This window comes from Patiria miniata, unplaced genomic scaffold (assembly GCF_015706575.1).
Source record: "Patiria miniata isolate m_02_andy unplaced genomic scaffold, ASM1570657v1 HiC_scaffold_20, whole genome shotgun sequence".
Classification (NCBI taxonomy): domain Eukaryota; kingdom Metazoa; phylum Echinodermata; class Asteroidea; order Valvatida; family Asterinidae; genus Patiria; species Patiria miniata.
In genome coordinates this window covers 32,337,319-32,359,773 of record NW_024037059.1, presented here as the reverse complement: position 1 = coordinate 32,359,773, position 22,455 = coordinate 32,337,319, and the positions used below count along the sequence as shown (strand labels likewise).

General features: G+C 37.6%; 1 protein-coding gene and 1 long non-coding RNA gene across 14 annotated transcripts in view; both read right to left on the bottom strand.

Annotated features, from left to right (window-relative positions):
• LOC119728692 (zinc finger protein 271-like) overlaps window positions 1-22,455 on the bottom strand; it is a 149,734-nt gene that overhangs the window by 51,902 nt on the left and 75,377 nt on the right. For 4 of the 12 annotated variants that reach the window (XM_038201021.1, XM_038201020.1, XM_038201017.1 and 1 more), the window contains exons 7-8: window positions 11,120-11,214; window positions 8,987-10,238 (exon numbers count right to left, since the gene is read on the bottom strand). In XM_038201021.1, the coding sequence (XP_038056949.1) occupies window positions 8,987-10,238; window positions 11,120-11,214 (1,347 nt within the window). Of the gene's footprint in view, window positions 1-5,090; window positions 10,239-11,119; window positions 11,215-22,455 lie in introns of those variants that run through there. The other 8 variants (XM_038201024.1, XM_038201026.1, XM_038201025.1 and 5 more) reach the window with 4 other exon arrangements.
• LOC119728695 lies at window positions 12,699-15,750 on the bottom strand. Of its 2 annotated transcripts, XR_005271123.1 has the most exons (3): window positions 15,318-15,750; window positions 14,543-14,697; window positions 12,699-13,602 (listed from the first exon to the last, which is right to left on the bottom strand). It is a non-coding gene; the product is annotated as an uncharacterized LOC119728695 (long non-coding RNA). The 2 variants fall into 2 exon arrangements; XR_005271122.1 differs by having other exon boundaries at window positions 14,543-15,750.

The following is a 22,455-nucleotide window of genomic DNA, read 5'->3' as shown; positions in this document are numbered from 1 at the left end:
ATAGATATTCTTTGGAAAACCGCAAATGACTTTGCAAGGCTTCAGACCGGAAGTTGTTGTAGGGAGATGTTGAAAATGATTGCATTTTTTCTTTTGTTTAAAGTGAATATACATCATTTGCTTTTGCTGTAATTTTCAGAAATGAATGGATTTCGGGGGTTACGTTTTGGGTTCGTAGATGCTATGAAAACCAAGAAAAACAATCATTTTCCTGTTGTCTGGTTCCCTGACTCCATTTAAATTGTAAGGTCAGGGAACTAAACTAGCTGGCTTGTACCCATTCATAGGTGTGTAATCTATTGCAAAACAAAAATGGTCAATTGGGTCCAGTATTTGAAAAAAGCCAGTCGGCCGACCAGCGTTGGAAATTGATTTACCACTTTTCTTGAGAATGACAGCATACCAGGTGCCATGATATTACTGTACTGGATACTTTAGACTGTCATTCACTAACGGTCCAGCAAGGTACTTCAAAATAATTTAGTAGTTTTACTTTTTGATGTTTGCAAATGTTGTATTTTCCCTTTAAATTCAACCCATTCGATCCGTGTCTCATGACTATGTTCGTACCACAAAATAATAATACCCAAGTACAATGTTGGCCTTTGGCTTCAAAATGGTGTGTCGTCACCAAACCGGAAGCTAGGTATACTTAATGCATACAATTCAACTCATTATAATTTCCATGTTTTCAGAAGTTCTTTTCGTCTTTTGATGATCATGCATCCTCGCTGAACTTCAGTAATTCAGTTTGCATATTTGAACTGCTGACGTTATCAAACCAGAAATAATGTGTGTAGGCTACATACAATGTACTACAACCCAAATAATGCATGTTTCAAATTAAAACGAATGGTTTAACTTATAAGGCTGTAAATGATTATTTTCCTTGTACTGAAAAAAATATTCATAACCGGGAATGTCCAATGAAAATGTTTTGGGCCCGATCACCCTGCGTTTATAACTCAACAAACGCAAATCTCTAAGTTTTACTCTGAAATCAAACAATTTGATAATTGTGTGCTTGTGTGTAATTTACGCTTTCTGCATCGACATGGCATGCACTGGGATACATTACTCATTTGCACAGGAAAGGTATGAAGCGTACATAAGGTGTTATTATATAAATTTCCATTGTTTGAAACATTTTCTTGATCCATGTGAGATGGTACATCACTCTCCTTGAGTACACCCTTGTGATGCAAGGAAAGTTATATTAATGTACCCTTGGGTTAGGCGTCACTGATTCAGTTGAGATCAACTGAGTACGTGCAACTCCATTACGGTCAAATAAAGACAACTGAAGTCAGCTTAACATTGCTTAGCTGAGCTGACCTGGATTCAACTGGAATCGACTGAGCTCTTTGGAAATCCTTTGAGGTTAACTTAACTCAGCTGGGTTCAATTGTACTCAATTAATTAAACTCAGATGAGATCAAACGGAATCACAATAATTACATGTAAAATCAGAAAACATCCTGTCTATAAAACTAAATCAATCATTCAATTTTGCATATTTTGAACCGATACCATAAAACTGGAAGTAACATTTAAATAAAATGAAAGCTATCAAACCCAAAACGTAGATTTTTAAAATTATACCGAAAAAGACTGAATTTTATTAAATTTTGGTTTGATCCAAAATATCCATAAATGAACGAGGCGATGACCAATGAATAGTTGCCTGCCTGATAACGTCATGTTTGTAACTCAACAAATACGACATCTTGTTTTGTTTTCCCCAGAGGGTTGCAGAGGCCAAAAATAGAAAAATGCATGGGGTTGTCAAAAATAAAATAACCCAAGGTCGAAATCACATGAATCCAATGCATAATTGGTCTCTACTTGTCACGGTTAGAATCTAGGTTTTGATTGATATCTTCCACATTGAGTGTTTCAAATTAGCTTAAAATGACAGATATGTAAATTAAGATTAGGTCAGAAACTGGAACAGACTGAAACAATTCAAGAAAACATGTCAGTACAAAGACATTTATACCCCTTGTACTTTGATGGTCTGCAACAGAGTAAAAATTAAAGCAATGGTATGGTATATCAGTTGATTACGTCATCATTACATAACCTCATGCAAATATTTTGCATACTAGTAACACACTCAAGTCTATTTATCTAAACACATTTTCACGACGATCGGACGTTGTCTTATACGACGTTATAATTAACAATGAACATTAAAACACGTCATGCACTTTGGAAATAAACGACCAAGTACACAATATAAATACAATGTACTTGCAACTGCGGTGTTTATATCAAGATAACAAGAATCCGGAAGATACTGAAAGTTTCCCACCCAGGGGTTACTTTAGGAAACCAGGTTGCAAATAAATGCGAGCCATAGGGACGAGAATGTGCTATACCTTTAATATCAGTAACACCCATTCATTTATATTGACAAAGGCAAATGTTATAATGAATAATGGTATAAACTTATCCCACATTGTCTTTGCTACTCAATGACACTTGTGTCCATTGAATTGATGTGAATACTTGAGAGATGAGACTACTTGTTTTGGGAGATGAAAGTAATTTATCTTTAAGATGCATACAAGGAAACAGGAAGGTGTCCCCCGAAACTCGTAAGGCGACACTAAAAAACAGTTTGAACTAGATCACACTTATGGAAATGGGATTTGGAAATTGCACTTTTAAGATGACATCACCTGACCCATGTTCATACAATCATGGTTAAAACCACTGTTGATATATTTTTCATTACATACATAGGTTTATGAGTGATAAATATTTATGACTGCACGCTTGACATGCGTGCATGCTTTGGATAGGGGGTTTGTGCACTGGGGTGGTGTAAAAAGAAGGAAATCCACTTTTGACAGCAATTGTATGTATTTGTGGAGCATATTTCAAAATTCAATTTAATGGCATTACAATATTGACCTTTAATTAATCAAAAGTGACGAAAAAATTATTGCAAATGAATATTTTGTCTCCGAGACAGGGTAGTTTTGTAAATTTCATGTGCCAAACCTGTTTGTCCACGGACGGCTTTATTCCATCCGCTTGACTTGAGCTTGAAGACACAAAAAAAAACACCACATTTTGGTGACTAGTATTGAATTTAGCATAATAACACTATTCTTGCGATAATTTCAAAGATTTTTTTCACCACGTATGGTTTAAGAGCTGTACTTCACTACATCACAAAAAAAAAGTTAAAAAAGTTTAGTAGGTTAATAAATTCCTGTCAACAGTGGTTTTCCTTCTCTTTGCACCATCATGTATAACTTGACATAAAATGCTTGCATTCAGAACTGACCTAAATGCTTTTCAATCATTTATGTCCCTCCAATAAATGACTGGATCATACGCCCGTGTAAAGTTGAAATGAACATTATTGTATTACACTATCCAAGGGGTAAAATGTTGCCAACCTCAGATAAACAGCAACATCCAAATTACTGAATGTCTTGCTATGTAACATGCATAATGACACTCACTCAATCTGTTAACAACTAACCTTAAAACTTTCCTTTTTTTTTTACAGGAAAGCATTGGTTTGACATGAAGATTAGGAATGGTGGCCCTGGTGTGTCATGTACATTGTAGTCTTAACAGCCTTTTTTGTTAACATTTTTGCTTGTTTAGAATTCTGTCCACAGCATTAGTTCACGTTTTATTTCTGACAGGCACTTCGGTCACCTAGATTAATCCGATTGGCTTTATATTTGGCACACACATGGACCATCACCTGCAGACACACCACAAACATTGACGTCTTGATGACGTCGGCATGTGTCACGTGACATCACATTAACGGTTCATTTTTAACATGCTGCAATCTACAGTACAGTACATGTCCAATTTGGTTGAATTTTACTTTTTACCTTGAACACGCGTCACGTGATGACAAATTAAAGTTGATTTATCTAAGGTCTATATCTTTAGAACTATAGGTTCAATTTGGTTGTAAGTTGTAAGTTGGTATGTACCCACATGTAAACCGGGATGTGTTATTTGCGAAAATTTGTAACTATTTTCATTTTGAAATGCCCAAATCTTGCAAGTGCTCCTTTAAGCTTGAAATTAAAAAATTGTAGAATAATTAATTTGTTTATTGGTTTATTTTAATGTAATGTGTTTTTGACAAGGCCGAGTGCAATATCTGTTTAAAGCCCGGTTCATACTCGGCGCGAAAGCGAACGCGAATTTGTGACGTCATGGCAAGTATTTGTGCTGCGAATTCGTAAAAGTTGAACATATTTCAACTCGGGCGAATTCCGCTGCGAATGTTTCATGACGTCAAATTCGCTTCGCATTCGCTTTCGCATTAAGTATGAACAGGGCTTCACTTGATCTATGTCTGTTCGATGAACAGAACACAGGGCTTTTCGGCATTATTGATATTGCATGAGTCTATGTGCAGTCAGGTGAAAGCTAAACATTTCATATAGGAACAAAGTTCCATCGACTTGTTAACATTGTATGCATGTAGTCAGGGATGCGTTAGGTAAACATTGGAGTGATGTGATTGATGACGTCATCATTTGATTTTATATATGGATCTATTGTGTGTGTGTTTTTTTTTTTTAAAGATAATCGCCATATCTCACAAACACAACACACTAAATTCAATTTAAAAAAAAATAGGTTTGTTGCCTTGTTGGGTAACAGCTAGACATCATAAAGAATTGAGATTATTCAACACAGATAGAATGGAAGTTAGATAACAAAGTCCCTTTATATTTCTATGATCTCACCTTTTTGCCTAAGAAGAGAGGTCGGTAAAAAAATACTAATTAAAATCTGGAAAAAAATTGGTAGATTCATGGATAAGTAACTAAATTAAAAGTACAAACAAGCGTATTGTCTCTAGTTTTGATTAATGCAATGAGTGCATCATTATCTGCATCAAAGTAAAAAGTAAGTAGAGTCTGTCACAGCCCATGTGGACCATCAAGGCCAGCGTTTATTTCCGGTTTTAATAGCTTGAAATGACTGAGAATGTTTCTATTCCCCCTGGATGGGATGCTAGTTCATCACAGGTTACTCCCCAGCTAATGCCGGTACCCATTTATACTCCTGGGTGGAGTGAAGCAAGTGTGGATGAAGTGGCTTGCCTAAGGACACAACATATGGCCAGCAGCTGGATTCAAACCCCTGACCCTCTGATCTTGAGTACGGACCCTAACCACTAGGCCACACCCCTTACACATCTGCACCAAGCAGCTCACTAGCGCTTTGGCTGTAGTGGCTTCAGACAATTGACACCAAATACAATGAGAGAGAATATCTCTCGTCTTCAGAGATCCCACTGGTTGCTGTGCGCCGTATTGCGCATAGAAATATGGTTTTTATAGCTTTTCAAATAACACAGAGCCTGATTGCCTGAATTTTATTTTTCCCCATATGTTAATTGAAATAACTTGGTATGTACATAGTCAGGTGTTTATTACAGGTTCTGGGTTTTTTGTCTTGGGTCAAGAGCCCAAAACAGAATTCAGGTTCGAACCAAAGAAATAAAAAGGGATGCTCTAATGTTATTAATATGTAAAATCCGAAGTGACTTTACAATAACATTATGGTTGATTTTTAACAAATGTTACATTTTTACCACTGTCTTACAAAAGTTACATTGTCTTTGATCAGATCAACTTAAATCTTGGCACAGATCAAAGACCACATTGTAAGTAAGTGTATCGTAAAGTGACATTATGATAACATTATAATGGGTTATGTGACATCATCTTAAAGGTGTATATTTCTCAAGTCCTATATCTAAAGTACTGCAACTCTTGATAGGTTGAATCTTGGTATATAGACAGAGATGTGTTACAGGTGAAAATTGAAGTGACATCATGATGACATCATTATGTGATATATGTATGGATTTTTTTTTTAATTTTTCAATATTCTAAAGTATTTTTCAACAATCTACCAAACAAAACATGCTAAAATTGGAAGAGCAGGTCATGCTAATGAGCACAGAATTATGAACAAATATGACTCATTATGATGCCATAAAAATGTCATTCATAAAAATTAAGTCATCATGTTATCAGTGAACTTTGTTCATGCATGAAATTGATCGTTTACATGATAATGTACATGTAAAAAGCATGAATATACAGAAACAAAATTTAAATGCGGAAAAGCCTTATATGATCTGTTCATTAAACAGACATACATGTACACATCTAGATTTTCTTTCTTGTTTTTGTTCCATACTCTATCCCATATGCGCAGCAATTTGGGCAAATAAGACAAATCAGCAAAATAGACCATTAAAGACGACACAGCCAATTAATTGAAAATTTTGCACACATATAGACAATTCACAATTTTTACTTTGTCCTCTGCATTTGGTACTTGCCAAAAAGATTTGACACTTCATGTAGATAAAGCATGTAATGCGTGTTATATACACACCTGTTCAGATTGTCGGTCAGCCATGGACAACGTGGAAACCATAGCACATGTACAACACTTTTGACATGAAACAGTCATATTGAAACTAACATACACAAATACTATAATATCAAAGATGTGCCGTGAAGATGGATGTCATCATGTGTCATGTGATGTCAGCTTAAAGGTGCATTTATAAGTACAAGTCTGATTGGGTTAAAACTTTGTAAAAAGGGATGTCATGATGATGGCATCGTGTGTTCTTTTTATGGAATTTTCATTTTTCTGTCTTTTACCCATATTTCAGGAACAAAACATGCTCCATTCATAATTCATGTTGTAACACAGGTTTGTTTAGTCACAGATATGCATGGAATTTTTAAAAATGTGTGATGTCATCATGACACCCATCAAAAAGTACTAGTTTGTAGAATACATGCAAGGGAAGGTTAGTTCTCTTCGTATAGAATTCTGAAAATGTACCTATAAACTGATGTCATGAGACGTAATGATTTCATCATATCTCTTGTCAATGCAGGACTATATTATGGGGTCTATATCCTTTCCAAGTTTCATTAAAGGCACACTGCATCCTGGAATGAGCACAATTGGGCTACAAAACAATGTAAACATCTACACAACTATCCTTAAAAAACGGGCGTTTTTGTTTTATTCTTGTGTTATGTGTGCGAGAACGAGTTTAGGGGTCTATTTTTTGCGACCCCCAAAAGTCTGGCTGTTCATGCTAGTTATGAATCCGGCCATGAAGTGTTCGCCTTTTGCAGACGTGTAAGAAACCACATCTGTGCATTGGTGCTGTGTGTAATTTTATGTGACAAACACAACTTGTATTATACATTGACTGAAACAACAGGAAAAACGTATGCGTAATCCGTAGTGTCTGATGTAAATCATTTTTTTTAGGGGGGGGGGGGTCTTTTCTCGGGAACGGTAAGACATTAGGTTGGTTTCTCAGTAAATAATCCAAAACATGAAAATTTTGTGGATTTCAGGATACAGTACCCCTTTAAATTGAGAACATGTACAAAGTCTATCGAGATTTGGAGAGACGTAAATGAGGAAAATATAAACATATGATTTAAAACCGTGTATCTGTATCCATCTCCAATATACATGGTTTAATACTGGGCTTTAACTGACTGTGAATTAAAACCTAGATGGGATGGAATTTAAGTATTCCAGTTTTAAATAAATACCTATAAAATTGAAGTTACTCAAAAGCCAAGTAACATATTCCTTTACTCTGAAATCACTGGACATTTGAGAATGAAAAGTTCCTTGTATCGTGTGACATTGTTCACAAAATCTGTTTGTTGGCTGTAATATCATAGATACATGTAGATACAAGTATATTACTGGAATCCTTTGCAATGATAACATATTTTGTTTTTTTAGTTAAAGAGACTTGTTTGTTTTCAGTTCTCACTCAAAACTATGCATTTAAATAGTGATTAAGAAATGTACGAAGAGAACACTATTTGGGAAACTGGTGCTGCGACGCGTCGCAACCGAGTTATGACATGTAACAGGTCGTAACTCGCGCCGCAACGTATGATCCATTTCATGAAACTTGCGATGGTTGAACCCTTTGTATGGTCCTTAACAACGGCTTAAAACATGACGTGTCTAGTGATCATCGCAAAGTTAGAAGCGTTCTTTTTTTTTTATGCAATTTTTTATGCCATAAAAATACATAAACGAGACTTTAATACCGATACAATGTGTGTTAAGTTGTAAAAAGAAAATGCATTCAATAATTATTAATTAGCCTAAAATATTGCAGTTGAAATTTCAAAGTAGCTATACATTCCACTGAGAGCTTGTTTTCCTTCGAAATTGCTTTACAAGTTATCCATGTTTTTTATGTTTTAAAACTTGTGAGAGGAGATCCAATGGCTCATTGTTGAATATCAGGCATCTATTAACTGTACACTGAATAAATACGTAAAACAGTCACCGCGTTGTGTTATAAATTCACCTATGACACGTCGCACTTAGGACGTGTTTTGTGAAATGGATCGCAGGATGCGTCGCAGCTACTACGCACCGTAGGGATACGACACGTCGCAGCACTGTGATGCATCGTAAGTTACGATGACTTTCATTATATCGGGTGCTGGACTAATTCGCAATAGGTTTTATTAATAAGATTGAAGTGGTGTCAGTAAATAGATATCTCATTTTTATAACTACTGAAAAGCTTGATGGAATTGAGGGAGTGCAGAGCGCATATCTAAAAATGGCACCTGTAATACTTTTGAACAAGTTTGACTGATGCTAGAAGTTTGGGTTGAAGAGAGAGGAGGATGTACATCATGTATCATTTGCAACTGTTGTTGGGGATGATGCTGCCTTTGAAGTTTTGTCTGTTGCTGAAAATGGGACTGTGGAGATTGATGAAGTTGGTGCTGATGTAGCTTACATGTTATCTCTTGGTGGTGTTCTGGTGGTGTTTTGGGAGATTGTGTGACATTGGCAGGGCACATTGCATAGGGTGTACCAGACTGTGTTTGATGCTGGATGGGCAAAAAACCCACACCTTGTCCTAAGTCAATCGATTCTGAGCAAAGAGACTCACCTGAAATATTCTTCACATTCAAACTTTCTGTTTCCACTGCTGGCTCTATCCTCATTCTCTCCCTTGCATTTACTCTCACTGTTTGTTTTGCTGGAGAAGGGAACCCACGTGATATCTTGTTGGAGAATGTAGGTGGCGGCACTGGGGGGACTTTTAATAGATCTGTCAATCGGTGAGAGGAGGGTGTAAAGTGTCCCACAGAGCAATGCACAGGAATCTCTTCAGTAAAAGGAATGTGGAGTTGTCCTTGAAACTGGTCTATTTCTAGTGCTTGTTGAACTTTTGCTGTGGCTAATTCCTGTTCATCCAATTTAACCCGTATATTGTTACTTCTGTCATGGCTCTTTCTTGTGTGTCTTACAAGGTGATCTTTGCGTCCAAATCTCTGCCCACAAGCCTGGCAAAGAAAATCCTTTCTACCCGTGTGTACAACCATGTGGCGTCTAACATCTTTTCTTGTGTAAAACTGTCTATCACAGTGTTCACATTGATGCTTCTTCTCTTTAGTTCCACTGGACTTTCCCGAATGAAATTTGATGTGCTCAAGTAGATTGTGTGTATTTTCAAAGTCTTTGTTACAGATTTTACAAGTTAACTCACCAGATGCAGCAGCATGTAATGCCATGTGCTTCTTGAATCCTGGTTTGGTGTTGTACATCTTACCACAATAAGTACACCTAAATGATATTTTATTGGGGTCATGAGTTTGCAAGTGATTTTTGAGGTGATCCTTTCGATGAAATTTCTTGTCGCAGTATGAACATATATGAATTTTCATTGGAGAATGAGTGGTCATATGCCGCAATAGTTTATACTTTGAAATGAAGGCCTTCGTACACTGACTATTGGTGCACAGGAATGGACGTTCTCCTGTGTGTATATAGCTATGTGTTTTCAGTTTGTCATGGTTTAAAAAAACCTTTGGACAAAGATGACAAGCAAAAGTCATAGGTTCTTTCCTGACATGTAGCTTTGAAGGGCCAGGATTTTCCTCCTTTTTCACTTGTGTATAAACATGCAAGTCTTTATTCCCAAGCTCTAGCTGTTGTGTCTTCTCACAAACTTTTGACTGCCTTGCACTTAACCTGTTTTGTGATGTCCTGACGTTTTGCTGTTGGCATGGTTTGGCTCTCTTAATCTTGGATTCACATGAATGCACTTCAAGCAGAGAAAATGTTCCAAACACCTTACTACAATTGGAACATTTCCATGGTTCACAAGAACTAGCACACGCTGAATTATTGTTCTTGTCCTGAATAAATAAAGAAAAAGACAAAATAAAATCATAATCACCAAAGCAGCCTCTGGAAAGACAACTGCATCCCCCAAAATAATAATAATAATAATAATAATAATAACGGAAAAATATACCGCGCCATTATCCGCCATAAATGACGCTCATGGCGCAAACAAAAATTATATCAAATCAGAAATAACAAAACAATTAAATTTAACTAAACAAGAATATTCTGAGTGGTCTGAAACAAATAGGTCTTTTGGGCAACTTTAAATTCAGAAAGCGATGAGATATTGCGAATGCCGAGGGGTAGTTTGTTCCAAAGATGAGGACCTGCATAAGAAAATGATCGATCACCCCCAAGATTTGTGAGTGCGAGGGACAATCAGCAAAGAAGCATCAGAAGATCTCAATCGCCTGGATGGATTATATGGAGTTAATAGGTCTATGTTGTATTCAGGAGCTGAATCATGAAGGCAATGAAAAACAAGCAGTAACAGTTTGTACTAAATCCGGTCAGCAAAAGGGAGCCAATGCAGAGACTGCAAAATCGGGGGATATGGGTTCTAGAGGGTGTCAGGGTCACAATTCGAGCGGCAGAATTTTGGAGTCTTTGTAGGCGAGCAAGTTGGTTACGGGGTAGCTGATACAACAGGGAATTACAAAAATCCAACCGAGATGAAATGAGGGCGTGAACAAGTTTCTCTGTTGCTGAGCGGGTTAGATACTTCCGAATTAAACCCAAGTAGGAGGGGAGGAAATTTTGTGTGGTGTCATTATTTGAAATGAAGAAAATGTTAATTATTTGCAACGCTTTGCCGCAAAGGTGAAACCACTTTACCTGTGTTAATTTCCATAATAACCCATTATTTTGAGATGACCTTTTTGATACCTACCTTTTCATGTAGTTCTTGTAGTGTCTCTTTAACATCAAATTGATTTTGTTCATCAGTGGACTGTATCAGACTTGTCTCTGTCTTTGCAGAACCATCTGCAGATGGGCAAAAACATTGAATCCTGCCATCAATATGAAGGGTAATGTAGGGCAAATCATTTGTCATTTGTGCACTTTGTTCGTTTGAAGCAGCAAAGTGCTAAGATCTAAAGACAGGTGCTTAGCAACTAACCTGATGAAGTTTAAGCTATGTGAAATCTGTATATTTCAAGAAACAATTTTCTAAGATCTAGTTTACATTTCAAAGGTTGCCGTTTAAAGACAATTGTAGCGACAATTCTTGAAATAACATTTTTGAACGAAACAGATTTTAGGGTTATTTCGTTTAATTGGTAATATAATGGTGATTGAGGAAGCCATTTTTTTCATCTGAAAGTTCTTAGTTTATTAATTTGGCTTACCAGTCATAATTATATTTGGTGCTACATATGTTTTTAAAATATGAAATATATATATACAGGGTGTTTAAATAAAAAGGAAACCCAACTTTGAAGAGCCAGTATGGACAGACTAAATGTTTACTGGCTATAAAACTGGTATCATCTGAAAGCGTAATCTCTATACTTTTCAATGATACCTTGTTTACATTTCCAGGGTCATGCATCACTGAGTGCCATTGTCATGAGATTTTGATGCAAAATTGCAGTTGGTTTACTTTTTATGTTAAACACAATAGGCATGGTGTGCATGAGAATAAGTATTCAAGAAGAAGACATGAGTGCATAAAAAAGAAACCAAAAAACTAAATCGGGTTGGTTTCAAAACTGGATTTTATTGTTTGTCATAAATTTCTTTCAAGGTCAGCAGCAAGAAGCTTGTGTTGAATGTGGATGCGATAGAGGAATCCCACAACGACGAGTTTAGCGTCGATCTGCGCACTTCCGGGTTTGAAAACGAGGCTGGCTGTGTCAGGAGAAACTACGAGTTTACCTGGCCTACGCTGTTCTGAAAGAAATCCTTGAACCTCGCACCCATTTTTTTTAGTTGAACCGTATTAATTGATTCATATTCAATTGAAGAATTGGATCGGAAGGAGTTGCATACCTGTGCACAAACCCTATGAGACTGGTCTGAAAAATACCAATCAAACTGTTTACTCAGTAGGCCCATGCTTCAATATTTTCCCTGCTGCAAATTTGACTCTTTAGGACGTTTCCACTTTCTGATGGGTGATAGGTCACTGCAGGGAAAACTCAGTGATGTCCATGTACGGGATTCTTCCCGAAGTTTTTCATAGACAAGTCTAGTTCTTGAGTAGTATGCACAAAAATGTACATGTCTAGTAATAAACAGCATTTTGGTGTACAATCGTAGGTGTCTGCGTTTAGATATAAAAAGGTACGTGTAATAATTGATGGTTTTCAGGTTTTTTCCCTCATTCCCCCCCCCCCCAAAACCCAAACAATTAGAGTAGGGGCATTCAAAATAGGGTTGGTGGGGCATATCAGAAGCAGATTTTTTTTTGCCTAATGTATAAACTCTACACTCCAAGAAAGAACAAATACTCTCACTGACATTAATTTAAATACATACATCACTTGTTCACTTTATTTCAAATACATGTATCCAGCACTTTCTTGACTTTTATTGAAGTGAGAAAAAATTAATGTTTTGGAGCATATTCTTTAAGGGGTCGATTTGTTTATGCTTGGTTTACATTCAGTTACTGTCATATGTAATGCCTGTGAAATAAATATGACATAAAACATAAATTTTAATGTGCTTGGCTTCTTGACTAATTTTTGTAACTGTGTATTTTTATGTAAGCCCTTAAATCAAGCATGCAAAACTTGCCAATATAAGGATGTACACCTTAAGTTTCATAAATGCATACTACTGAGTTATACAAGTTCAACACATTTTGTTTCTAATATTTTGATAGGGGTCTACACTGACACTATTTTGACGAATGTTTGATACCCAAACCAGTGTGCGATACCAGTTGATCACTTATGCCTAATGTCTAATGACTACAAACTTAATGTATCAACATGAATGCCTCTTTAAAACTATGAATCATAATTATTCACAATTCAAAATATAAAAAAAAAGAACCATCTCAGCCAATGCTGTGGGTGCTGAAAAGTCTTGATCGAGTTATAACACTGTCAAGGGAAAATGATTACATGCAAAAAAAAAGTTTTTAACTTTGCGAGACAATAGATTAGAATTGTTCAATAGCCACTTTGATGTAAAAGCCAAAATAAACTTCTGCATTTTTTTTTTGTAAAGGATATTCCAAAATGTTAATTCAAAAGGTGTTCGTTGAATGATTAAACCTTTGTGTGTGTAAACAACAAAGTCACACTATTCTGCTCCAGTTAATGCCAGCTGACCCTGCACTAGAGACTCTCCCAATGCTCATCTGGAGTGGGATCAACGATTGTAGACTCATTTCCATGTCTAAGGACAAGCTGTTGGATCCTAAAATGGAAAATAACAAGAAATGGGAAAAATCAACAATTTGTATTGTCAGAATAATGTAACATGGTTTACGGGTTTTAGCCCTCACATATATTGGTGATTGTAAGTTGGCATGTACTGTGTGAGTTATTGCATTGATTCACATGTAGTCATTTTTATTGAATGTAAACAACAATTGCTCTCATCATCTTCATATTCCATCTGATAATTTCTCTCATAAACAAAAAACATGCCCTCTCTGCAGCCAGGTATGTGAGTGCTATTGCATAAAAGTGGGTTTTCATTGTCTTATAAGAACATAGAAATGGAGTACTACATGTCAATTCCACAATCACTGCAATAATTGCAAAAGTACTGTCAGCAATGGTGGATCCAAGGAGGTGTGGAGGCCCCCCCCCAACATTTTCCCAAACATGGCTATTTTTTTACTTGTGAATACCATTCTGTCCCTGCCCCCTCCCCTCCCAGGACAACCTCACCCTCCTCCTCAGTGGTAACCTCTCTGTCCACCCTTGGTCTGTGACTGTATACAAAATGTACTAGGAACACCCCCCCCCCCCCCAGGCCCTCCCAGCCATGCCCACATGCTTGCCCACAACATAGGCAGCACCAGACACTAATTTAATTAGCCTTAAACGGTGTACAAATGAGGCCAAAATAAAAATAGTTCTGCTTCTGGTTACCCTACCTACCATCTTTTGACAGCTCCTACCCTATTTTGTTTGGGGGGGAGGGAGGGGGAAATGAAAAAAAAAAACAACGAAAATCGTCAATTACTTTTTGTACACTTGACTACATACCGACACCTCCATATGATTGTAAACAAAATAACATGGTCAAAAAAAATAATAAACCCTGCCTACCTACCCTATTTCCAAATCCCATGTATAAATCGGAAGCAGAACTTTTTTTGTGGCCGAACATTTTTCTGCATACATACCTCTATCATCTGCGCCTTGGCCTTGCAAGAATCTCCACGGCATTTAAGTCAAAACTTCGGTCTTCGGTCTTCACATTTTACTTTTTGAAGAGCAGGCACAGAAACATCCCGTTTTGCTCCTGGAATGTCATCTTCTCTGTGAGATTAGCCATTGTCTAATGAATACAAAAGTATCAATTTATGTAATTATTAAAAACTGTTTTAAAATGACAATGATGTCTAGCAAAGTTTCGTACATGGATTTTTCTAAATCAATTCACCGCTCAGGCAGTCTGGCTATATTCTACAATCGTTAAAAATAGCCGTTTTATTTGTAAACATGAAATGCAATTTTGACGAGAGCCTCCATTTATTCACATCTGCAACCCTGTAATTAATTGAAGATGGCACTGCTGTCTTTCCAATATTCTACTAGTCTATACAAAACAACTGAGAAACCTAAGCTCATAACAAAACTACGAAACAATAATAATATTTCAGTGTATAATCTTCTTGATTGAGGAACCTCGAAAATCGGTCTAGTTTCTGAACTTCGGCCTACAGTAACCACGCTTAATCGTCGGGTTCCTTGAATCTACCGACATGGCCGATATACATACACAAAACAGTGACCAAAAAAATGTCAACAATATTGGCATATCCTATAATAGTATGGCAGTGACATACTTGTATATTTATGCTATATTAACGTGGGATTTATTACATGCCACCGCCACTAAAAAAATCGCAAGATTTACAAAAAAGGAAAACGTCTTTAACGAGAGGGCCGACCTACCTGCCTGCAATGTGAGGAACAGAACGTGCAGAATGCGTGCCACAGAGACCCTCGGTTTCAATGTGGAAATGCGGAGACGGTGGTAATTCGAAATTCCTCTATACGGATGAAGATGAAGGTCAAGTCGTGTTTATCCGATTGAAAGAGGCTGGGCTGAGCCCAACTCCATTCCGTCTTGCACTTTTGTCATGTTGATGGTCGATCAACTGCTGACGAACTGCAGCGATTGTCCTCTGATCTTGCTGTCCTTGGTCTTCCCAATCTAGTCCATGAGTCCATGAACACTTGCTTGATGTCCTCTACAGCATCCCAGCATTAAATTCTTTCAAAAGGTTACAATTATTTCACCTGTATTTGGCTAAACACTGTATTGAGGCCACCTGCCTAATGTGGCCAACATGTCATTGCATGTCATAAGCTCATAAAAGGGAATGTACAACATAGCTTTTCCTGTAATTTTCAGAAAAGGCTGTGGGGGGGGGGGGGGGGGTGGGTTAAGTATTTTAAAGCAAACTCACACGGACTTGTATGAAGTTTTGTGTTCATAGATGCTGGAAAACCCAAGAAACAATCATTTTCTTGTAGTCTGGTTCCCCGACCCCTCTTTAAATTCAACACTGCAATTTATAGACGCCAGGGAATTGTATGGTCAGGGAAACAGGGAAACTTGCGTGAACCCATTCAAAGATGTGCTAACGATTGCAAACAAAATGTCGACTAACTTAATATTGTAAATTGGGGGCAGTATTTGGGGGAAAACAGTTTTCTTCCAACCAGCGTTGGAAATTGATACAAAAATACCACTTTTCTTGAGAATGACAGCAAATCAGGTGCCATGAGTTTTACAGGGTATGCTTTCGACTGTACTTCACTAACAGTCAAGTACAGTATTTCATAGAAATTTGGTAGTTATATTTTTGGATGTTTGCAAATCTTGTATATATATTCCCTTTAAACTGCTCACTCTCCTTTTGAAACTGCACTCGAAGACTACTGACCCATGCGTGTTGTTATTTTAACGAAGCACACTGCAGGCCACCAGGGCAGATATAAGCAGAGGCAGTTTTTCTTTGGGGGGGGGGGGGGAGAGAGGCTGGTGTAGAAGGTTCATTTCAAATTAGCTTTTGAGTTTTCAATGGCTACATTCTACAGGTTGATGGTTGAGGTTAAAATGTATTAAAATTGGTATAGAAGTCGAATGTGTAATCTTAGAAGAGCATGTCCATTTTGGCGGGCTGTATTTTCTGAAGGTCATGGTTGTTTCCTTGTACTATAATAATTGGCATGTTTTATTTTCATGAAACTGTAACTATTAGATCATAATTATGACAGATACCCCTACAAATGGCTTGCAAATCTGATATAAAAACAAGTCAGGTGTGTTTACAAACACAAATGCCCCGCCAACCATGACTGTTCCCATGACCTAACACCACTCTTTTAACATCAACTAACATGTACATGTACTTGGGTCACATGGAACGTTCATTGACAGCATTAGTGTTTTCTGTAGGTTTTATATGAATTAATCCCTATGATCTCAGAATAAATACAAGATTTCTATTGTTTTAGCCACTGTGACCTTGACCCTTGACCTTTCGGCCCAAAATGCAATAGGCTTCTTAGGATTACCAAGAACAATCCACAAACCAAATTTGAAGTTCACATGTAAGTATTTCTCAAGTTATCTCGCTGACAAAATTTCTTTTGTTTTAGCCACTGTGACCTTGACCCTGGACCTTTTGACCCCCAATGCAATAGGCTTCTTAGGATTGCCAAGAATAATCCACAAACCAAATTTGAAGTTCACATGTAAAGTATTTCTCAAGTCATCGCGCTGACAAAATTTCTTTTGTTTTAGCCACTGTGACCTTGACCCTGGACCTTTCGGCTCCCAATGCAATAGGCTTCTTAGGATTACCAATAACAATCCACAAACCAAAATTTGAAGTTCACATGTAAAGTATTTCTCAAGTTATCGTGCTGACAAAATGTCTTTTGTTTTAGCCACTGTGACCTTGAAAAACCCTGGACTTTTCGACCCCCAATGCAATAGGCTTTTTAGAATTGCCAAGAACAATCCACAAACCAAATTTGAAGTTCACATGTAAAGCATTTCTCAAGTTATCACGCTGACAAAATTTCTTTTGCTTTAGCCACTGAGACCTTGACCCTTGACCTTTCGGCCCCCAATGCAATAGGCTTCTTAGGATTGCCAAGAACAATCCACAAACCAAATTTGAAGTTCACATGTAAAGTATTTCTCAAGTTATCACGCTGACAAGATTTGTCCGGACACACACACCCACCCACCCACATACCCACCTACGGAAGGACAAGGGGAAAATAGTATGTCCCTTCGGCTTCGCCGCGGGGGAACAATAAGTGCACATGTATTTCCATAAACTTGCTGCACAGAAAATGTGAGTTTTCATGGGGAAAAAATTAAGCAATTTTTGGTCTTCTTGACAATTAAATATGATTTTGTTGCGACTGCTGGTATTTTCATACATTCATAAATGTAATAAATATTGTGTATTTTGCAACCAGATGGAACTTTAGTTCTTTCTACATACTGCAATAGGGCTTATCTGATTTAATGAACCACCAAACCCTCCCAAATGAGCTTAATAATTATGAACATTTATTCATAAATACCTCAGACAGTTTAGCTATTCCTATTGGTCGAGAGCCTGTCACGTGACCGGTCTTAAACGGATGATAAAGACATGGCTAGCTGGTCTTAAACACTTTTCCAGTGTCACAATAAAATGTGGACTCCTAAAAATCCAGTGCCTCTTACCGTTTCATTGGTTGAACGTTCACAATCCTCACGTAGGCATGCGCAACACTACAAGCGAGTCAGAATTTTATAGTTCTAAATTCAAAACGCAACGCCCCAGGTGCGTTCTGCGTGACATCGCGCAGAACATGTTACGCGCGCGTCAATCTCCATAAAAGGGTTGTTTACATCTTACTCGCCAGCTGAACACTCCATTATTTTGCTAGAGGGATGTTTCAAAAAGCATGAAGTGAACTTGTTGAACAAAATCGGGATTTTTTGAACGAATTATTTGATATTTTTTTACGGATAAGGTATTTATGAATGGGAATAAATATGTGCTTGGTCGGCCTCCGGCTCGGGTAATTATCAGCACCCAGACTCTAAGCGGTATTAAACGAGTGATAAAAACCTCCGGAGCACACATTTATTCCCTTATTAACTTTATTCCCTTATATCACTTTTGATTCTGATGAAACTCCCTGACTATCATTCAAATTTACTCGAATTTAGAGTCAGAGTCTGTATTTGAGTTGTCATCAAGACAGGCTTGATCATCAACCTCATGATCGTCTTTGCTGATTTAATTGTCACAATGTAAGTTGTTCCCTTGTTGACCTCCTCTGTTCTGTACTACAACCTTTTCCGTGTGAATGCACTACTACAATTCCTTTGATAATATACAGTGTATGTCAGGGAAAGATGTAACTGATGATGAAACCTGCAGAATTGGATCAAACGCGCAGGTTTTTGTAGCATTAAGCAGTGAGACCCAAGAAGACAAATCTTTAGGATTTCTTTACAACTTCTGCATTGTTGTCTCCTGCTGATCATAAAATACAAGTCTGTGTTTTGGTCACACCTCTGGATTGGGAACATGTCATGCGAGGTTTCTTTGAGGGTGGATAACTCCAGGAATATATTCTTCCTCATCACTTTCCACATTCTGTGCAAAGAAATGCTAGCCAGCTGATGAGTAACCCAAAGAAATTGTGGGAAAAAAGTGAAATATTCCTACTTTATATGCAACGGCAGTCACATCACACTTCTTATATGGAATAGACAGGTATAATAAATATGTGCAAAAAGTGTCACCTTGAACACAACCAGTGTTGCCGAACAAAAATTTCAAGAAATTTTGTGACCCATCTTGAAAACTTGAAAATAAATCTGAACAAGCCAAAAATCTTGAAAAAAAAATCCAAAGTGCAAAAAAAATAAATTGAAGTAGGGGCCTACAATTTTTTTTTTTTAAAGGGAATATACATCATTTGCTTTTGCTGTAATTTTCAGAAATGGATGGAATTGGGGGGTTGGAAATATATAGCAAATATAGTTACACTGACTTTTTTGAGGTTTTGGGTTCGAAAAAGCTATAAAAAACAAGAAAAACGATCATTTTCCTGTAGTCTGGTTCCCTGACTCCATATAAGAAGAAACAGAGCAGTTTACATACATTGGGGAATTGTAAGTTCAGGGAACCAGTCTAGCTGGCTCGTACCCGTTCATAGGTTTGTAATCGATTGCAAACAAGTGCGATGGTCAATTGGGGCCAGTATTTGAAAAAAAAGCCAGTTGTTTCCAACGCTGATCGGCCGATCAGCGTTGGAAATTGATACAAAAATACCACTTTTCTTGAAAATGGCAGTATACCAGGTGCCATGATTTTACAGGATGCTTTACACTGTCATTCACTAACAGTCCAGCAAGGTATTTCAAAATGATTTGGTAGTTTTATTTTTTGATGTTTGCAAATGATGTATTTTCCCTTTAACGGTTGTGTGATTTGTATTTTGAATTTATTATTTTTGATTAGCAGCTCGCTACAGTCAGTATCCAGTAAAAAAACAAAGACTATGTTTTTTACCAGAAAAAAAGTAAAAAGAAAATCAATTCCGGCATCATTGTTTACCCAAAAATCCTACTCTGAAAAATATGTGAATGTATTTTATTTAGTTTACACAAGGTTGTGTAATAGTCCAGCGGATATGTGACAAAATATCGATGAATTGTGCACTTTTGCATAAAAGCGTGAAACTTGGCACAGATGTTTATATTCATGCGAGAAAATGTTTAAGATGTGGAGCCATCGCAAATTTACCCTTTTGGGGGCGTGGCATCCATTTAAAAAAAGGGGGGGGGGCGGTTCTTGTCGTGCCCGCAGTGAAAATGTTTTTTTCCCACTTGTTACAAAAGCAGGAAACTTCACAAAGACATAATCATATAGATTATTAGTGTTTTCCAGATTCGGAGCCACCACAAAAGTACCTTTTTGGGGGCGTGGCAGCCATTAAAAGAAAAAGGGGGGGTAATTATTATGCCCACTTTGGAAAACATTGTGCCCATATTTCATGAACGAATAAAACGTCCCACAGACGTTTATATTCATGAGAAAAAAAATTCCAGATGTGGAGCCATCTCGAACACACCCTTTTAGGGGCGTGGCAACCATATAAGAAAAAAAAAGGGGGCGGGGTTTTCATTATGCCCACCCTGGAAATATTGTTCCCACACTCATAGAGAAATGGAACTTTCCAGAAACATTGACATTCATAAGAAAAAAAATCCAGATGTGGAGCCATCTTTAACACACCCTTTTAGGGGCGTGGCAACCATATAAGAAAAAAAAGGGGCGGGGTTTTCATTATGCCCACCCTGGAAATATTGTTCCCACATTCATAGAGAAATGGAACTTTCCACAGACATTGACATTCATGAGAAAAACAATTCCAGATGTGGAGCCATCGCGAACAAACCCTTTTAGGGGCGTGGCAGCCATATTGAAAAAAAAGGGGGCGGGGTTCTCATTATGCCCAACATGGAAAAAAATGTGCCCACATCTCATAAACGAATGAAGCTAATTCCCACAGACATTAATATTCACAAGAAAAAAAAAGTCACACGTGAAGCCATCGTAAACACACCGTTTTAGGGGCGTAGCAGCCATAGTAAAATGGGGGGAGGGGGTTAGTCATGATGCCCCTATAAAGGAAAGTCATGCCTTCCTTTCATTAATGGATTAAACTCCACACGGACAATATATTCATGAAAATCTTTCCTTTTTTTGTAATTTGAAGCCATCACAAACTTATCCTTTAAGATGCATGGCATCTATTTAAAAAAAAAAGGGGGGGGATGCTACTAATCATTTGCCCACCATCGAACTTTCATAAATGACTAAACTTCACACAAACTTGGTGCAAGATAATAAATTCATATGTAGAGCCACAGCAAACTCATCCTTTTAGAGGTGTGAGGGGCCTACTCAGTGTGCCCACAATTGCATTTTTATATTTTGTTGTTGATTTCTTATAATGTTGATTGGCCCATAACCTATATTATTTGGTAATACAACGACTTACACCAAAGAGCATGGGTAAGTACCGGTAGGCTAACCCGTGTTATAGGGTTCAATGTGTGTACTTGCACCTATATTATCATGCACATCTAAATTCCAGAGTGATTTCATAATTACAAATACACAGCACACAATGTTAGCCCTAAACTCTAACATTTAACATTTAAGGGCCATGGAAATCCTTTTTTTAGGGGGGGAGTGTAAAATCCCCCTACCCCCTACCCGTTGCGCCGCATTGACAGCAGATTGGGTAACAACACGATGTACTCGCCTCACAAAGTGGTGGACACGTCCACTATGACTTCACATTCAATGAATCTGTGTACCCCCACCACACAACCCCTTTTGGTCTGTCAGAAAAAAAGGCAGGGGAAACAATGTATTTGGAGAAGTTACACTAGTCTCTCCAGGACTAACTGAGGTACCCCAGTTTATACCCCAATTCAGATATTGCTGCAGTTAAAAGGTTAACAATAATTCTACAGACGACAGAACCAGTAACTGGGTTAATATAGATGAGGCAAGAATGCATAGTGAAAGAAAACAAAGGGTTTGCCAACAGTAACTTCCAACTATAAAGGCGGCCCTACTCCAACACATTAAACAGCTATATGGGGTGGATTCTATTATATGAAACGCGGTCAAAATTGTCCACGTTGTGCATATTGAGTACCCCCCCCCATTTTAAAAATGGACGTCGCGCCTCTAAAAGGGTAGGTTTGTGATGGCTTCACATTAAAAAAATTTTTTTATGAATATATTGTCCGAGTGGAATTTAATCCATTTATGAAAGGTAGGCACAACTTTCTTTTATAGGGGCATCATGACTACCCCCCCCCCCCATTTTATTATGGCTGCCACGCCCCTAAAAGGGTGTGTTTACGATGGCTCCACGTGTGATTTTTTTCTCGTGAGTATTAATGTCTGTGGGAATAGCTTCATTCGTTTATGAGATGTGGGCACATTTTTCCCATGTTGGGCATAATGAGAACCCCGCC